Source organism: Pelophylax lessonae, assembly GCF_965119305.1.
Source record: "Pelophylax lessonae genome assembly, chromosome: 3".
NCBI lineage: Eukaryota > Metazoa > Chordata > Amphibia > Anura > Ranidae > Pelophylax > Pelophylax lessonae.
Window position 1 is genome coordinate 256941779 of NC_138770.1, and position 18727 is coordinate 256960505.

Sequence of the window (18727 nt, forward strand, 5' to 3'; positions counted from 1 at the left end):
ATATATATATATATATATATATATATATATCTATATATCTATACATCTATATACAGTATATATCTATATGCAGTATGTATATAGATAGATAGATAGATAGATAGATAGATAGATAGATAGATAGATAGATAGATATAGATATATAATTTATATATCTATAATATATACTGTATAATAATATATTGTAAATAATATATTGTAAATATTTTATTATATCTTTTTATGTGACAATGCTGAAGAAATTACACTTTGCTAGAATGTAAAGTAGTGAGTGTACAGCTTGTATAACAGTGTCAATTTCCTGTCTCCTCAAAATAAATCAATACACAGCCATTAATGTCTAAACCGCTGGCTACAAAAGTGAGTATACCCCTAAGTGAAAATGTCCAAATTGGGCCCAATTAGCCATTTTCGCTTCCCGGTGTCATGTGGCTCATTAGTGTTACAAGGTCTCAGGTGTGAATGGGGAGCAGGTGTGTTAAATTTGTTGTTACCGCGGGGGGCATGGCGACCGCCAGACTGAATGGCCGCTTAGCAAAGGAGCTCCGCTGCACGCTCGGCTCAATCCGCATCTACGGCCCATCAGAGTGAGTGTTTCTACCTCACAGACACACGGATCTTTAGGGGAACGCTCCCTGCAACCGACGGACATGGCAAGACGGAAAACAGACCTGCCGGCGGTTCGTAAGCTGTCTGATTTCTTCTATCCGGCGGCCTCGGGTCACACACAAAATGGCGCCGGAGCCTCGCATCGCAAGAACGATACCCGCCCTCTAGTGTCTACAAGCCCCGGCGCAGCAGTGACGTCACCAGCACGCCGAGACACAGACGATGCTGGCAAACAGATGAGGCTGGCGCGCTCTGCCGATTCCTCCCCCTCCACTCCATCTACCCACAGCCCGGCGAAGTCGAAGCCGTGGTGGGAGGAGGGGCATCGCACATCTCGCCCCACGAATATGGAGGTGAGTGACCAGGACTCTGCCACGCTTAGTGCATGGTCATTTGTCCCTGAACCGGACCCCTTTGCCTCTATCCCCACAACAGGACAACCTATCTCCGATAGTGCCTTAAAAGACATGCTATCCATGATGCACAAGTCCATGCAGGCTACAGTATCTTCCTCCATTGCATATTGCCAGAAAGAGTTGCATGGCCTAGGAGAGAGGGTCAATACAATTGAATGGAAGATGGATGAGTTTACCGTATCATACAACACTCTAGTGGACTCGCACACTGCCCAACAAAATGATATCAGCCGCATACAGGCCAAACTTGTGGACCTGGAGGATAGGTCCCGACGCAATAACCTGAAACTACGCGGCATCCCGGAAACGGTTATGCCTAACCAGCTTCCTAACTTTGTGCGAGATCTTTTCCAACAAGTTGTACCTGCATTGACAAACTCTGATTTGACTATAGACCGGATCCATAGAATCCCTAAGCCCTCTTTTCTCCCCAATGATGTTCCTAGGGACGTCCTGCTCCGTATCCACTTCTTCCAAGCAAAGGAGAAGATCCTGGACGCATTCCGGCGCAGGGACCATCTACCAGAACGAGCAGCAGCGGTCCAAGTATTACCCGACTACTCTCAATACACCTTACAACAACGCCGCAACCTCAACACTGTAACAAAGGCCCTGCGCAACCACAAGATAATTTACAAGTGGAAATATCCGGCGAAACTGTGCATAACCCATCAGGGTTCCTCTTCTCAGGTCACCACCATCGAACAGGGAATGCGCCTGCTCCGCCAATGGGGTATTGTCCCCGAAGACGCAGGTCCATCGATCGCTACAGCTCTACCTCCATTACCTCCCCGTGTACAACCTGAATGGCAAGTTGCATCCAGATCCTCAAGATCTCGCAGCCGCCACAAGTGACACTCACTGTAAGATTTAGCCGGGCGTGCCCGGCCCTCCCTGCTTCTAAGGTGCACACCCCACCGTGCTCTTTTCCCCCTACAGTTTTTGTAGCTACAGCTACCCTTTTGGCCTTGAGGGGCCATGTCCTTTTTATTCCTAGACTGTTTTGTTTGTTTTGTTGTTGTCTTCAGTATTACCAATATTGCCGTACCACATGATGTGCCTTTTCTCTGCCCATATGCAGTCTTCACCTTCCTCAGCTGTTCCCGGACGAACATACACACCAAGTTGCTCGCTTCTACCATGCCCATGGAACTTCACAGCAGGACTTCCGTGATTATCCGCCTTACAAACTCGCATTGGTCACCTCTACAGCCAGGTTTGGAGAACTTCTCAGGTACTGTTTTCATAGCCCTTTTATCCCGTATCCTCCACTGGGTGTACCAGACTCTCCTCACCCTACCAAGTGCCACTTGTCCCCTTTGCTCCCGGCCCATCTACGTCCGCATGGACCCTTTCTGGAACTTAGATGGCTGTTAAATTCCTTTCCATGAATGTTAAGGGGTTGAACCACCCCGCAAAACGTCACTCGATGTGGAGGGAGGCTGGCGCAGCTACAGCCGATGTTTTGGCGATACAGGAGACTCATTTCCAGATCGGGCGCGTTCCCCGCTGTACCCACCCCGACTACCCGCATGTGTTCCAGGCTTATTATACAGCTAAAAAAAGAGGGGTGATGCTGGCTTGTCCTTCTCCTTCTCTAAGTTGGTGGAGGACAGGGAAGGCCGCTTCCTGATTATCAATTGCACTATCAATCAATGCCCATATACTATTGTCAATGTGTATGCTCCTAATGTACGACAATTGTCTTTCCTACGCAAATTGTGTTCCAAGGTATCCAAACTGACAGTAGGTAAATTGATAATGTGTGGGGACTTTAATCTGGTTGCCGATCATGCCCTGGACTCATCAGCTAGGCTCAAATCCAAGCCCCCATCCCTAGCTTCATTGTTACACTCAGAAGGCTTGCATGATGTTTGGAGGTACCAGCACGCGGAGGAGAGGGACTATTCCTTCTTTTCCGCGAGCCATAACACATACTCCAGAATAGACATGTTCCTTGTGGACTCTGCTACGTTGCCCTTCCTTACAGACACCTCCATATCCTCCATCACGTGGTCAGACCACGCTGCGGTCCACATGACCCTTTCTACAAGCCCACCCTCTACAACCTCCTTTATTTGGAGGTGCAATAATTCCCTTCTTTCAGACCCAGACTCCCTAAAACACCTACGAAAGCACCTGCGAGATTTCTTTCTCAACAACAATGTCTCTGACACTTCCCCCTCCACCCTGTGGAACACGCATAAAGCGTTCATCCGGGGTATGTTAATTCAAGCAGGCTCTAGACTAAAAAAGAAACGTAATGCTGCCCTTCAGCGCCTCACTGAGGAGATTCACTCCCTTGACGAGCTGAACAAAAAATCCCCCTCCCTGCACCATGCCTCTCGGTTGACTTCCCTTCGCACCGACCTCCGCAGATTGTTGACCGAGCAACATGACAAACTGCTGGCACGATTACGCATGACCTATTATTCATCACACAATAAAGCTGGCAAATTCCTCTCTTCTCGCATTAAAGCCAGGCGAACCCGAACTAGAATTGATTCCATTATACACCCTCACACTAACGAGAAACACTCCCATCCCCAAAGTATCGCAGACGCTTTTGCGGACTATTATAGTGCCCTTTATAATTTAAATACTGACATCTCGACACCTCAACCCACGGATGCGGACATACAGGCCTTCCTCCATCACCTGCATCTCCCGTCCTTATCTGCGGACTCTTTGTCATTTCTTAATGGTCCCATCTCCCCCTCAGAATTGTCGAAAACTATTAAGTCAATGCCTTCCAATAAATCTCCGGGGCCGGATGGACTGACTAATGAATACTATGCGGTTATGCAAGATATCCTTTCCCCTCACATGCTATCCATTTTCGCACAAGCTATAACCATGGGTTCCCTGCCATCTGAAATGCTTCAGGCAAACATTACTACTCTACCCAAACCAGGGAAAACACCCAATACACCGGCAAACTTTAGGCCTATATCCCTATTCAACACAGATATTAAAATCTATGCTAAAATCATAGCGAACCGCATGGCCACAATCCTCCCCACTTTGGTAGGGGCGGATCAGATGGGTTTTGTCCAGGGTCGGCAGGCCCCGGACGCTACAAGACGCGTGATTAACTTGATGCATCATGCGGAGCGCGCTCGAACGCCTTCTCTGCTACTGTCTATAGATGCGGAGAAGGCGTTCGACCGCGTTCATTGGGGGTACATGCATGCCGTTCTACAGAAATTTGGTTTTTCGGGCCCTATCTTATCCGCCATCCTTGCTCTGTATTCAAACCCCTCCGCTAGAGTACATCCTCCAATCCTTCAGTAACGTTTCTTACTACAAGGTTAACTTTAGCAAGTCAGTGATACTAAACATGGGAGTGCATCCTACTGCACGCTCTCACTTACAGGACACATTACCTTACACGTGGACCACTCACCCCCTGCATTACTTGGGTATTGATTTGACCTTCCCCACGTCTAACATGGTCACTGTGAATGCTTCCACCCTCATGAAATCGCTTACTTCAGATATTGCTAAGCTCAAATCGGTCGAACTGTCTTGGATGGGGCGCATAGCCGCATTCAAGATGGTCTGCCTGCCTAAGCTCCTATACCTGTTCCGCACTCTTCCTGTCCCCTTCCCTAAAAAGATCATTCTTCCCTTTTCCAAAATGTTGCATGCGTTTATATGGCAGAAGAAGAGGGCTAGATGCGCACGTTCCCACATGATCAAACACAAATCGGTAGGTGGCCTAGGGCTCCCTGACATACTTGATTACTGCACTGCCTCCCACCTTGCATCTCTGCGCCACTGGTTTGCAGACCACCCTACTACACCATGGGTCTCTGTTGAGTCTACCCTTTCCAAAACAACTACCCTCTCCGACCTGTTACTCGCTGACATGTGGAAACCGCTAGATATCCAATGTCTGCCCTTGCCCACTCAAGCCACACTGGCGGCGTGGAGATCCCTTCTTAAACAGCTTCCTGCTATGTCCCAGACCATATCCGTCCAGCTCCCAATATCCACGATACGTACGCTACTTCCTTACACAAACCTCGCAAACTTTCAAGCAGCAGGGATAAAAACAGTGCACCAGCTTCTCCAGTCCAACTCCCTTAAATCGTTTGAGGCCTTACGCTCGGAATTTGGCTTATCCCCACATACGTTGTACTCGTACAACAGCATAGCAAGTCTCGTGCGCAAACATCCCCCTCCGCAAATCAAGCTTCCCCTATCAGTGTGGAACTTCCTCACGTCCCCTTCTTCCTCGGTAAAAGGTATCTCGCTGTTCTACCACACCCTTGGTGACAAACAAGCCTTTTCTAAATCACCCCACATGTTGGCGTGGGAGAGGGAACTACAAACATCTTTCTCCGAGTCCCAGCGGAAAATTGCCATTTGTAGCTCTTATAAATTCACCCAATGTGTGAACCATTGGGAACAAGCCCAAAAACTCCTTACCCGATGGTATCTGACCCCATATAGACTCTCGAAGATCTTTGACTCCCATAGCCCTACATGCTGGCGCAATTGTGATCAAATAGGGTCACTGCTACACGTCTTTTGGTCCTGCAAGGGCCTATCTAGTTTTTGGAGAAAGGTGTTTGAGATCCTATCCACCACGACTGGTATTCTCAGGAAACCTGACCCTGCCCTGGCCCTGCTCCTGTTAGGCTTAGACTCGTTTCCACCCCCCCTAAGGATGGTCTCTGTACACATATTGGTAGCGGCCAAGACGGTCATAGCACGGTACTGGAAACAGCCCACTGCACCTCCACACATGGAAGTCACTCGCCAGGTGAACCTGCAGTGCTCGCTGGAAAAGGCATATGCATACTCTAAATCCCGAGGCCCTAAATTTCATGCTGAATGGCAACCATGGGTACAAAGCCCGTACTTCTCCCCAGTACCTGGCTGAGGTTGAGCACACAGACTAGTTTCCTTTTGGTTTTTCATGAATAGTTTTTCCGACTGCATTCCTATATGACTTTTGAATATACTATGCAATCTGTTCTCTTGTAATGTTATTCCATTTGCGCGCGTAACGTCCTTGTTTTTTGGGCTGCATGTGCATGCTTTTTCCTTCCTCATGCTTTGATACGGCTACTCACTGTTACTGTTATAATCTGAATTGGTTAATTGTATGTTTGTTTTTCTTTGTACTTCAATTTCAATAAAAATCTATTGAAAGTAAAAAAAATTTGTTGTTACCGCTCTCACTCTCTCATACTAATCACTGGAAATTCAACATGGCACCTCATGGCAAAGAACTCTCTGAGGATCTGAAAAAAAGAATTGTTGCTCTACATAAAGATGGCCTAGGCTATAAGAAGATTGCCAAGACCCTGAAAGTGAGCTGCAGCATGGTGGCCAACATACAGAGGTTTAACAGGACAGGTTCCACTCAGAACAGGCCTCGTCATGGTCGATCAAAGAAGTTGAGTGCGTGCTATCAGCATCATATCCAGAGGTTGTCTTTGGGAAAGAGACGTATGAGTGCTGCCAGCATTGCTGCAGAGGTTTAAGGGGTGGGGGGTCAGCCTGTCAGTGCTCAGACCATACGCCGCAAACTGCGTCAAATTAGTCTGTATGGCTATCAAGCCCACAAACAGTTTGCTGAAGACAAGAAGACTAAGGACATGGATTACTGGAACCATGTCCTGTGGTCTGATGAGACCAAGATAAACTTATTTGGTTCAGATGGTGTCAAGCGTGTGGGGTAGCAACCAGATGAAGAGTACAAAAGACAAGTGTGTCTTGCCTACAGTCAAGCATGGTCTGGGGCTGCATGAGTGCTGCCAGCACTGGGGAGCTACAGTTCATTGAGGGCACCATGAATGTCAACATGTACTTTGAAATACTAAAGCAAAACATTATCCCCTCCCTTTGGAGACTGGGCCTTTGCAGTATTCCAACATGATAACGACCCCAAACACACCTCCAAGATGACCACTGCCTTGCTAAAGAAGCTGAGGGTAGAGGTAATAGACTGGCCAAGCATGTCTCTGTGGGGCATCCTCAAACGGAAGGTGGAGGAGCGCAAGGTCTCTAACATACACCAGCTCCGTGATGTCATCATGGAGGAGTGGAAGTGAACTCCAGTGAAAACCTGTGAAGCTCTGGTGAACTCCATGCCCAAGAGGGTAAGGTAGTGCTTGAAAACAATGGTGGCCAGACAAATATTGACACTTTGGGCCCAATTTGGACATTTTCACTTAGGGGTGTACTCACTTTTTGCCAGCGGTTTAGACATTAATGGCTGTGTGTTGAGTTATTTTGAGCGGACAGCAAATATACACTGTTTTAAAAGCTGTACACTCCCTACTTTACATTGTTTATTATTGAGTTGGCCCACCCTTTGCAGCTATAACAGCTTCAACTCTTCTGGAAAGGCTGTCCACAAGGGTTAGACGTGTGTCTATGGGAATGTTTGACCATTCTTACAAAAGCGCATTTCTGAGGTCAGGGCTCGCAGTCTCCGCTCTAATTGATCCCAAAGATGTTCTATCGGGTTGAGGTCAGGACTTAGTGCAGGCCAGTCAAGTTCCTCCTCCAAAAATACTCACTCATCCATGTCTTTATGAACCTTGATTTGTGCACTAGTGCGCAGTCATGTTGGATCAAGGAGGGGCCATCCCCAAATTGTTACCACAAAGTTGGAAGCATGAAATTGTCGAAAATGTTTTGATATGCTGAAACCTTAGGAGTTCCCTTCACTGGAACTCAGGGGCCAAGCCCAACCCTTAAAAAACAACCCCACATCATAATCCCCCCTCCACTAAATGATTTGGATCAGTGCAAAAAGCAAGGTTCATAAAGACATAGATGAGAGGGTTTGGGGTGGGGGAACTTGACTCACCTGCACAAGACCTCAACCCGATAGAAAACCTTTGGGATAAATTAGGGCGGAGACTGCGAGCCAGGCCTTCTCGCCCACATCAGTACCTGACCTCAGAAATACGCTTCTGGAAGAATGGTCAAACATTCCCATAGACACACTCCTAAACATTGTGGACAGCCTTCCCAGAAGAGTAAAAGCTGTTATTGCTGCAAAGGGTGGGCTAACTCAATATTGAACCCTACGGACCAAGACTGGGATGCTATTAAAGTTCAAGTGCTTGTAAAGGCAGGTGTCCCAATACTTTTGATAATATAGTATATATAGATTTTTTTTTCAGTTTTGTTTAGATTATGCTATTGTAGACTCAGACACTTAAAGCATAATTCCAGCTTTCTAAAAAAAATCTAAAGTGCAGCTGTGAGCAATGGGTTTAATAAGTCATTATGTATGTAAAGCTGTGCAGGAAACAATGAAAATGGTAAAGTTGGAAAACTGACTTTGCTTGGAAACTTTGTGTGGGTCTAAGATGCAGTATGAAAGAGAGGGATGAGAATAACAACTATAATTTTAGGTAGTGGGTGTTCTGGTACATTATTGCTATGTTTGAATGAAAAACTAAAACCTTTTTCATGTAGACCACCTCATTTCTATGAATTTTAGGACTAAATGCAGACCTTGCAACCCAAGCAAACTTCACCAGCATGTTTCCCTCCTCCTTGCTAAGATGCTGCATTCAATTTAAAATAAAAAAAATAAAATAAAAAACTATAGGGAGAAAAGGTTAGATAATAAAGTTATCTTTCCCTAGTTCAACGGATGACATCACTAACCAGCTCGCAAGATTGCAGGGAATACCAAGAACTCCAAATCTCACAAGAAGACATGCAACACTGCAGAATCATCTTTCATGTTATTTAGGCTACTCAACATTCAAGATCTGATCAGTGATGTCAATCTCGTCTATGTAAAAAAGGTCAGAAGAAAGGGGAAAGGTATATCCACAAGCTTTGTGCTGAAGTTTACTTTTACTATCGTAGTAAAGTGTGTGTGTGTGTGTGTGTGTGGGAGGGGTACACTAAGCAAACAGACCATGCTATTTAGTTGAAAGGTCCACATTAAATTGCCATTTCATGTAATAATATTATCTCAGGTTCTCTATTATATGGTCCATCCATATGTTTTACAATACACTTGTCCATGCGCACAGTTTAACACACCTCTCAAAATCATGGGAATGATACTTTCCCAAACTGATGTGTGAGTGCTTGAAATAGATCAATCTTCTAAATTGCTGCAGCTTAAGTTTAATTTGTTCCATGTTTTCACTTAATCATTGGTGTCAGTTTGCTTCAATGTAATTGTTGTAGGGAAAAAACAAGCACTTTTTTTTTTTGGCATATCTCCTATATAAGCAGACTTACCCATAGCATTGCTGTTCAAAAGAAAAACACCATGGGCATTTCCTGTGTTATCAAGCCCCATATAAAATGGTTGAACACCATAGGAGTTTAGATGATCCTGGAGAAAGAGTAAAATTAAATATATTTGTTAATTGTTTGCATATTTACTTTTAAACATACCCAAAATCTTTTGCTTTTCAAGCTTGTATACAGTACATCTTTAAAATAAAATATCACAACACCACAAGGGTAAATGGAGTTGCTAATTCTCAGTGCTCACTGTCTCACTACTAATAGGGTGAGGGTGTGTATACCAAAACAAATTAATCAAAAACAGATATCACCTGTAAAGAACATACCGAAAAGAGTAGGTAATGAAAACACCCTTGCAGTTTTAGCTAATAAAATACACAACTTTATTGATTACAGGGATAAAAAACTCAATGAGATAAAAATGTATATAATTACCCTTTCTGCATGTATTGTCACACTATCTTTAAAAAAAAATTCAAGTTAAAAAAAAATGTATATAATTACACCTTCCAATGATTGGGTAACAATGTTGTCAGCCCAGGTACATCTATAAAATACCAAGAAATCATGTATTACTAATAGTGCATTTTATATAAAATCTGCTTTTGCTGCCCCATCAATGTGAATTGCATTTTCACTCTCCCATATTTCACTGGGAATACAATGCAAAAAAAATAACATTTGGTGACATAGTTTAAATGTGGTGCTGTAAGTTTATCTCCACTTTTGTTAGGAAAAATATAATCTCCATGTTTTTTAAATACATTACAAGGATTTTCATTGCAGAGTTTTACCTGCTGACGGTTAGCTAAAACCTTACCATTCTAGTCACTTCCTACTTCCTGAGGGTTAAATGGATGATGTCCTTCATAATCAAGTGAATCAGTGCCAGTGTTATAATAAGATTAAAGTGTCTGGAAAAGTTGTGCGCCAATCATATGAGCCTGAAGTTAAACTATGGGGCATCTTCCTCTCTATATTGCCATTGGGTGCTTTGGAGATAGCAGCTGATTGACATTAAAGCCCACAGAAAATGAATCTATACTGTTTGGTTAAATAACCCGCAGGTCTATGTAGTAGCACAGAGTACAGTTATCCAGAATTCCTTAGATTGTATGTATAGCGAACATTTTTTTTATATTTTTTAATAGAGTAGCAAAGGGTTCAAACCCCTGCCAGTTAATTTTTCAATGTCAGTGTACAGTTGGAGAAATTTTCATTTATTTGCAGTCCTAAAATGAGGGGAATTTCTCTCTTCGACGGCTGTCCCCAGAACCGATGGACCTATAAAAACATCTCCCCTTACCTTTTGTTCTGGGGACAAAATGTTGCATGTCCTCTTTCTTTCCAGATGGCAGGATATATATCCTCCCAAAAAGGACATCGACAGCAATAAAAACTTGAGAGAAGGCAAAACCCTTTCCCACTATATCACAAACTTTAAAAAAGTAATCCAGAATATCTTAAGTATTCTACATGACTGTATTATGTGCTAATAAATAAACCAACCAGTTTTCTAATTGTACTGTGTGGGTTCATCTTCTATGGAATTTGTATTGCAGTAAACTTAATAAGACTGTTGGGGTTGGGATGTAACACAGAGTGAAGCGTGCAGGATTCCCTGGTGGTAGCAGTTTTCCTATTCATCATTTATTTCCAAAATAATTTCTGTAGCAAGGATAAATTAAACACCACTTGTACACAAAACTAGATTTTGCCTTTACCTTATGATTGGCATAATGGAGAATATGTATTTATATGCTAAAAACAATACAGTATAAAAAAAAATCAAAGGACACAGATAAAACATTTTACACTAATATGTTTACATCTGTTTCTTTATTTCCTCCCCATCACTAAAATGTAAAGTTATACACTGCTGTATTGAGCGTTCAACACAATATATCCACTTACTCCGGGAGGCTGATCTTTAGCAAAAAGACCAATAGGTCTCCGCTTCATTTCTTGGCGGAATGTTTTATGTTCTGTTTCTCCAAGTCCAAAGACATAATCAGAGGGAAGTCGTGTAGAAATCTGAATAAACTGATCTTCAAAGGTCATTCCAGGCAAATCAGAGTCCCAGCTGGTGAACACAATATGAATATTACACTATATGTTACATATCATAGGCATATAGATTTCAATGCTCCTACTAAACAAGAACAAAATTATTTGAAGACCCAAAATATAACTATGGAATGAAAGTCCGCCTACGATGTCTGCCTTCCTTTGTATTGAAGGGCAAATTTCCTATTACAGCTCTGCCTTAATCAACATTCCCAACAAAAAGTTTGTTTTTATTTTTGGTTCCCTCTGCAAGTTACAAGAGTGTTTCAGATGGCTCTCCATTTTTCAAAGTATATAGGAAAATTCTCTGTGAATGCCTAGGTTTTATCATTTCTACATAAAATTATGTGGAGCAACAAGTTCAGTAAGCCTAGGTTCACGTTGATGCAGTGCAATTTTAATCCAGTTCCCAGTGCGATTTCAAGGGGCTGTTTTACTGAGATGCGATTTTTGTGAGTTTTTACTACTGCAACTCATCCTAGCTGTCAACAGCAGGGGCAGGGATGGGTCATCCATTGTTAAGAAGCAAACACCCACCAGCATCCTAACAGTGATTCATTCCTACTGTCAGCAGCAGGGATGAGTCATGCGTTGTTAAGGATCCCGCACCCGCCCCCTTCCTATCAACAAGGAGTCATCCCTGCTGTCAGCAGGATTCCCCACTAACAGCAGAATATAAACAAAAGAGCTGGCATTAACCCCTTGCTGACCGCCCCACGCAAATATACTGCAGCAGAGCGGCTCGGCTGCGCGAAATCACGTAGATCTATGTGATTTTGTGCACCCAGTTTTGGCAGCATAGGTGTGTCGCCGAAGCCACGCTGTATAGACACAGCAGGAGGCGGGCCATGGGAGGATTGGCTGGAATTGCCGCCGGCCTCACGCGATCATCAGAGAAACTGACAGAAGAACCGCCTGCTTATGTAAACCAAGCAGGCGAGTCTTCTGTCACACAGGCAAAGAGAGCTCAGGAGTTAGCTGAAACCCCGATCTCCCTGTGCCTGTCACAGAACCCCCCCCCCCACAGTGAGTTAGCACAGTTAGGCATACATTAACCCCTTTGATCACCCCCATGGTTAACCCCTTCCCTGCCAGTGTCATTTATACAGTAACAATGCATATTATTTAGCACTGATTACTGTAATAGAGTCACTGGTCTCCAAAAAGTGTCAGAAATGTCAGTTAGGGGTCCGATCTGTCCGCCGCAATGTCGCAGTCCTGCTAAAAATCACTGATCACCACCATTACTAATAAAAAGAATAAATAAAAAGTCCAAAAATCTATCCTATAGTTTGTAAATGCTATATCTTTTGTGCTTTTAAATGCTCCTAAAAAAAGAGTTGAAGCTGTAATAGCTGCAAAAGGTGGGCCAACTCAATATTGAACCCTACAGACTAAGACTTGGATGCCATTAAAGTTCATGTGTGTAAACGCACCCCAATACTTTTGACTGTATAGTGTATCTCTGTCTTCAGATGACTGGGGAGATTGCATTGTAAATGCTCTAGATCGCTTACTGTTCAATGATGGTATTTTACACTTACCAAACTGCATTCTATTTTTTCATTAGTCTCTCCTGCCTGTTTTCAGAGGGCGTCATTTCCCAGGCTCCTTCCCCCATATTTTTTGAGATTGTGAGAAGATATCACATATTTGGTGTAAACTGGAAGCTTTTTCTACAGCTGTAACTGGTAATCCTATCACCTTACCTTAGCCAGTTGTTTACTTTTTGCTCCTATTCCAGAGATTTCTATCCCTCGTATGCAACTTATCTATACTATTTGTGTTTCCATACACAGGCTTAGAGCTAGCTATTGGATATCTTCCTTAGTTCCCATAACACATTTGAAACAGATAGTAGACTCAATTTGTCGTATTGGAAAAAATATTTCATACCCTATACAGTTCTATGCCTTTTTTTAACACTAAATGAGATCCCTGGTTTGAACATTCTTATGTCCTTCACCTTACTGAACATTAGCTAAACCCTAATTAACTGCTCTTAAATGATCAGTCATTCACTGTTCACTCCTACAGCAGCTCTCTATATGGACATTTTGCATTCTTTATTTATTTCATAGCATTGTCTCGCCTTCTGTGCTTATGTTTTATTAACACAATTATTATTCCTCTATTATTTGTTTCTAGATGTATTTTTAGAAATACCCTTTTCATTATAGTGTACAAATGTGCTGTTTTTCTTGTAACACCAATTTTCATTTAAAAAAAGTTTGTAAACAAAAAAAAAAAAAATGAGCCACTGCTTAGAATTCTGGACTATTCTATATTAATTATAAATTATTTTCCAAGAATACAAAATGGCAAAATGCCACATTCTTGCATTTTGAATATTAAATTAAGCTTTTGGTCTAGTGTTTACTTTTTTTTTTTTTTTAAATCGTTAATAAAGGATTTTGTATTTATGAAAATAACTTTTAAAGTAGGGGGCACCAATGACACAGGTGTCATAAAGCATTATGGTTTTCTTAAAGCAGTAGTATACCGCTTTTTGAAACTTTTAACTACAGGTAAGCCTATAATAAGGATTACCTGTAGGTACAATTAATATCTCCTAAACCTGCACGGTTTAGGAGAAATTTGCACTGCATGCAGCCGCTGACGCGAGTGGTGCATGCGCTCTGAAGGTCCGGAAGACCTTCAGAGTTCCTTTTCCGGGAAGTGCCAGAAAATGACTTCATGGCGGCTCCGGCCACTCACAGCGCCGGAGCCGCCGAACCCGGAAGAGATGCCGAGGGATCATGTCAGCTCCCACAGCAGTGTCTGGGGGTCCGCATCAGGGCTTCGTTCTAAGGTAAGTATTTCATAATGAGCTAGTATGCGATGCCTACTAGCTCATTATGCCTTTGTCTTGCATGTTTTTTTTTTTTTTGTATACTACCGCTTTAAGGGAAAATACAGTAAACATTTTTGCTTTTTTTTTTTGCTTGCATATTATCTCTCTCTCTAATTACAAGTCTAGATATATTTTATTAATCCTTAAAAAAAATAGGAATATATACAAAACACTGTGCATTTACCCTAATTTGAAAAAAAAAATGACAAGACATCACTGATAGATAACAGATTAGCTAGAAACAAATCCTGTACTATCTTACTGGCATTTAATGCATCAGAAGTAAATATTGTTTATAACATGTGTATGATTCAGCTGTTTAGACGGTGCTAAAAAGACTATTTCGTAAAGTATATCAGCTCTAAGCATTTCTATCAACATCTCTAATCCGAGTGTCTCAAACATTTCAGACTCAAAGGACAGATGATACAAGCAATAATCCCCCTGGATGGAAGTCTAATTTCTTTTTGTTCTGAATTTGAGTGAAAGAGAGAGCCTGACATTTTGCAGAGGAATCAATTGATTTCAAAGCACAAATGAGCTTCTTAGGAAATGCTTGGAAATATTCCCTCTAGCTTACTAATGGTTCCCTAAAATACTGTACCTCTTCAAAAAATAGTAGCTTAATTAATTTACTTAAGAAAACACTTTTATTTCAGTAAAATTGTAAATATTCTAACTAGTAAACTCCAAAAGTGTATTAAATAAGTGTCAAAAACAGGTCCATGTTACCCTGATTTTGCCTACAAAAGCCAGTGATTAAAACGTAAAACCCATCATAAATTCTATTTATGTTTTTTTTTTTCTCATATCTTAGAAGATCATTTGAACTTGCTGGTTAATAACTAACATTTCTTCCTATCATTTTATAACATAATGATCTGCTCATGGCTGTCCTTTGGTTGCAGATAGTATATGGCTACAGTGTGTAATATATTTTGAGTTGTTGGAGTTGCTCTCCATCGCCATCTATTGAGAGTTCCTGGCACTGAAACACTGTCACTGTAGCCTGCACACCTGTCCCTCATTAATTTTCAATTAAAGAAACTGTACCTCCACATATGCCTGACTATATAGTGTTTGGATTGCTCTGGATATTTATCCTTTGCCTACATTTGGATCCAGCCTTCTGTCTTCTTTGCCTCTTTGGATGTTTGACCACATATATGTCTATTATTTGCCTGAACCCTTTTCCTTTATATGTTTTCATCTTCAGATCTGTACTTTTCCTGATTTTCTGCTGGTTGGCTATCACCACTAGATTCCCCATAAGTTGCACCTTGGGGCTTAACAGCACAACATTCACAACACTAGTGGCCCTGAAGAACACCTTCAGGCCCAGGATTGAAATGAGTCCAGCACTTATGTGACCAGGCAAGTATGCTAATCGTATACTGAAGACATAAAGTTTTTCTAAAGTTCTTGTCAGCATGTCATTTAGTTTACTTACATGACAGCACCATTGCTCTTCCTTATAATGCGAAGTCCAAATCTTTTCTCTTTAACCACAACCACCTCATACATTCGCTGATCTGTACTACTTGGACTGCCAGGTAGATTCAGTGGTACTGGAACTTCATATCGTTTGTTATTGAGATCAAAGATCTATGAAAAGTTGATAGGATAGCAATGTTAAATTTAATAACGTATACCCTGACATCAATTTGAAATATCTTTCCAATTCAGAGGCATTAAATACACTGCTCAAAAAAATTAAAGAAACCCTTTTTAATCAGAGTATAGCATCAAGTCAATTAAACTCCTGGGATATTGATCTGGTCAGTTAGGTAGCAGAGGGAGTTTTTGATCATTTTTAGCCTTCTTTTATGTTAATGAAATTAACAACAGGTGCACTAGATGGGCAACAATGAGATGACCTCCAAAACTGTAATGGTTTTACAGGTGGAGGCCACTGCCATTTTTTTTTCCCTACTCATCTTTTCTGAAGGTTTTTTACTAGTTTTGCATTTGGCTAGGGTCAGTGTCACTACTGGTAGCATGAGGCAATACCTGAACCCTATAGAGTTTAAACAGGCAGTTCAACTCTAGCAATTTATACCATTTAAAACCATTGAATGGCCCCCCATGCTCCCTTGCCTGAATACAATAGAACACCTCTGGGACATTATGTTTTGGTCCATCCAATGCCACCAGGTTGCACCTCAGTCTGTTCAGGAGCTCAGTGATGCCCTGGTCAAGATCTGGGAGGCAATACCCCAGGACACCATCCGCTGTCTCATTGGGAGCATGCCCCAATGTTGTTAGGCATGCATACAAGCACGTGGGGGGCATACAAACTACTGAGTGCCATTTTGAGTTGCTGCAATTAAATTTGTCATACTTTGATGATGTCTGATGATGTCATACTTTGATGAAACCGGTAGGGGACCGGTGATCGTCTGCTTTATGCACACCCTTTAGTGTCCTGTTACTTCACTCAGGAGACCGGGCTGCAGCTACCGCACATTTCATCTGGAGATCCCAGCAAGACCATAACTTGATGCCTATATGTCGTGATTCACATGTGAGTGTAAAATCTACTTCTTATTAAAGTAATATCTTGAACGTATTACACCATGCGAGGTCTCTTTTTCCTACATGTGACATGACTATATGTCCCCACGAGAGGATATTGTTTGATGGTACTAAGGCAGTTCTTTGCTGGAGGTGATCCTTTACATGTACAAGAATCGAGGAGTGCTGTGGAGTGTGAGGAGCCCTTGTTGCAAGCGCTATATGATCTCTGTCATGGGGATCATATAAGTCTGGTAAGAGGCTATTACTTTGGGTGTTTTGGTGAAGGTCACATCTATTCAACACACCACCTGAGCTTCCTGTTGGAAGTTTTTCCTCTCCACGGACTCTTCTTTCACTGTTTTTCTAGTGTACATTGATACATTGTGACACTATGTATCTAATATAGATTGCTCATTTTTTTGTGTTTTCCACCAAGCGCTGCATACTCTTGTTTTAATTAAATTTTAGCAAAATGGACTGGCCTGCTGCATCATTTTTTTTTCACTTTAATTTGTGGGTTTGTCTTTGGATTCAGCCCTCTGTAGGTTGATAATTTTAATTTCCATCAAACGATGTGGCATCCTTTGTTCCTAACACATTACCCAGTCCATATCAGTATATATAGCCAGCCATGATATTTTTTCCCCATTGAGATCTGATGTGTTTTCAAAGTATTCCTTTAATTGTTTTGAGCAGTGTATAGTTATATAGTTACATAGTGGGATCATTTTATAATATTGCGCAAAGAACAGCTGTATGCAGTAATCCATTGAATCCAATCTGAAATAATCTCTCAGCAGCCTAGAATGAACTTGTAAAAAACAAATAAAGAAAGCATGATTGTTATCTTTTTGGTAAAGGATAATCCGATGTTACTTTGGTATAGTCTGCAGGTGTGATGGCTACATTAGTTTCCTTTTTGTCAAGCTAAAAACATTTCCAGCAAGTGCAAAAAATGTCCGTTGATCTTGCTAGAAATTCAGTGTCATTATCATAGTGTTAATTTCTGTGGACTAATTAGAAAGCAAAACAATAACATTTTTGTTCTGCAGACTACTAATATTATCATCCTTAACATAATGGAAAAAAACAAAACCAGACATGTTTGATGTGCAGTCCTTTACAGCCAGGAACAAGAAGTATTATTTGCAGGAATATGAGGTAAAAATAAAGCGCTAAAGTCTGAAAAATTCAAAGGAATACAGCGATAAGCAGTTATATTAAATTTGTGTTTTTATGCTTAGATATCCTTCCCTCTCTTCCATGTGACTCACTGATGCAGAACAAGTATGTATAAATCTGGTGTCCCACCATTTCATTAACTGCATGCTTCGTGATTATTTCATATCAGTGACCTAGCCAGTAGTAGAGAAAACTTAAGTATAATAACTGATGCTTGCACCGAAAAAATAAAACAAAATTATCAGTGGTAGCTCCCTTATATCTATTAAAAGGTTTGCTGTAAATACAATGAGGTTTGCCTAAAAAATGTAAAAGGCCAACCACTTAATGTGCAATAAAGTAGGGCTAAACCTTAACTGAATGATAGTTTGCTAAGCACTGTATTGCAAACATGTATTTTTGACCTTTTTTGCATCCTGTCCTAGAACTCAGTACTGTTAATCTCCTCCATCCTCCTTTAGACACTCCCCTGTCTACATGCACTTTAATACTTTGGACCTTATAGTAACAAGTAACAGGGCAACAATGCAGGAGCACAATTAGGAGATGGCTGTCACTCCATAATAGAAAATATCTAAAAGAAATTACCTTCATAGCAAGATTTCTGTTTTTTTTTTTTTTGTTTTGTTTTGTTTTGTTTATTGTTTTAATAAAGACTATTTCAAGACTTGTTTAAAAAATCTGAATGCAACTTTTTACATACTTTTAACATGATAAAGTCGATTTGAAAGTTTAGATATTGTGTTTATATCTACTTTTCTTTTTTAGGACATCCAAATATGGAACCACAAAGATCTGTGGTCAAAAAGGGTAGACAAAATTATGTGGAGAACAC

At 41.5% G+C, this 18727-nt stretch overlaps 1 protein-coding gene across 1 annotated transcript in view; it reads right to left on the reverse strand.

The window, feature by feature from the left end:
* Positions 1 to 18727, reverse strand: part of SI (sucrase-isomaltase) — a 331665-nt gene that overhangs the window by 161845 nt on the left and 151093 nt on the right. Inside the window, exons 26-28 of the mRNA XM_082249620.1 lie at positions 15644 to 15798; positions 11187 to 11355; positions 9261 to 9357 (exon numbers count right to left, since the gene is read on the reverse strand). Coding sequence (XP_082105746.1) covers positions 9261 to 9357; positions 11187 to 11355; positions 15644 to 15798 — 421 coding nt within the window. The remainder of the gene's footprint in view (positions 1 to 9260; positions 9358 to 11186; positions 11356 to 15643; positions 15799 to 18727) is intronic.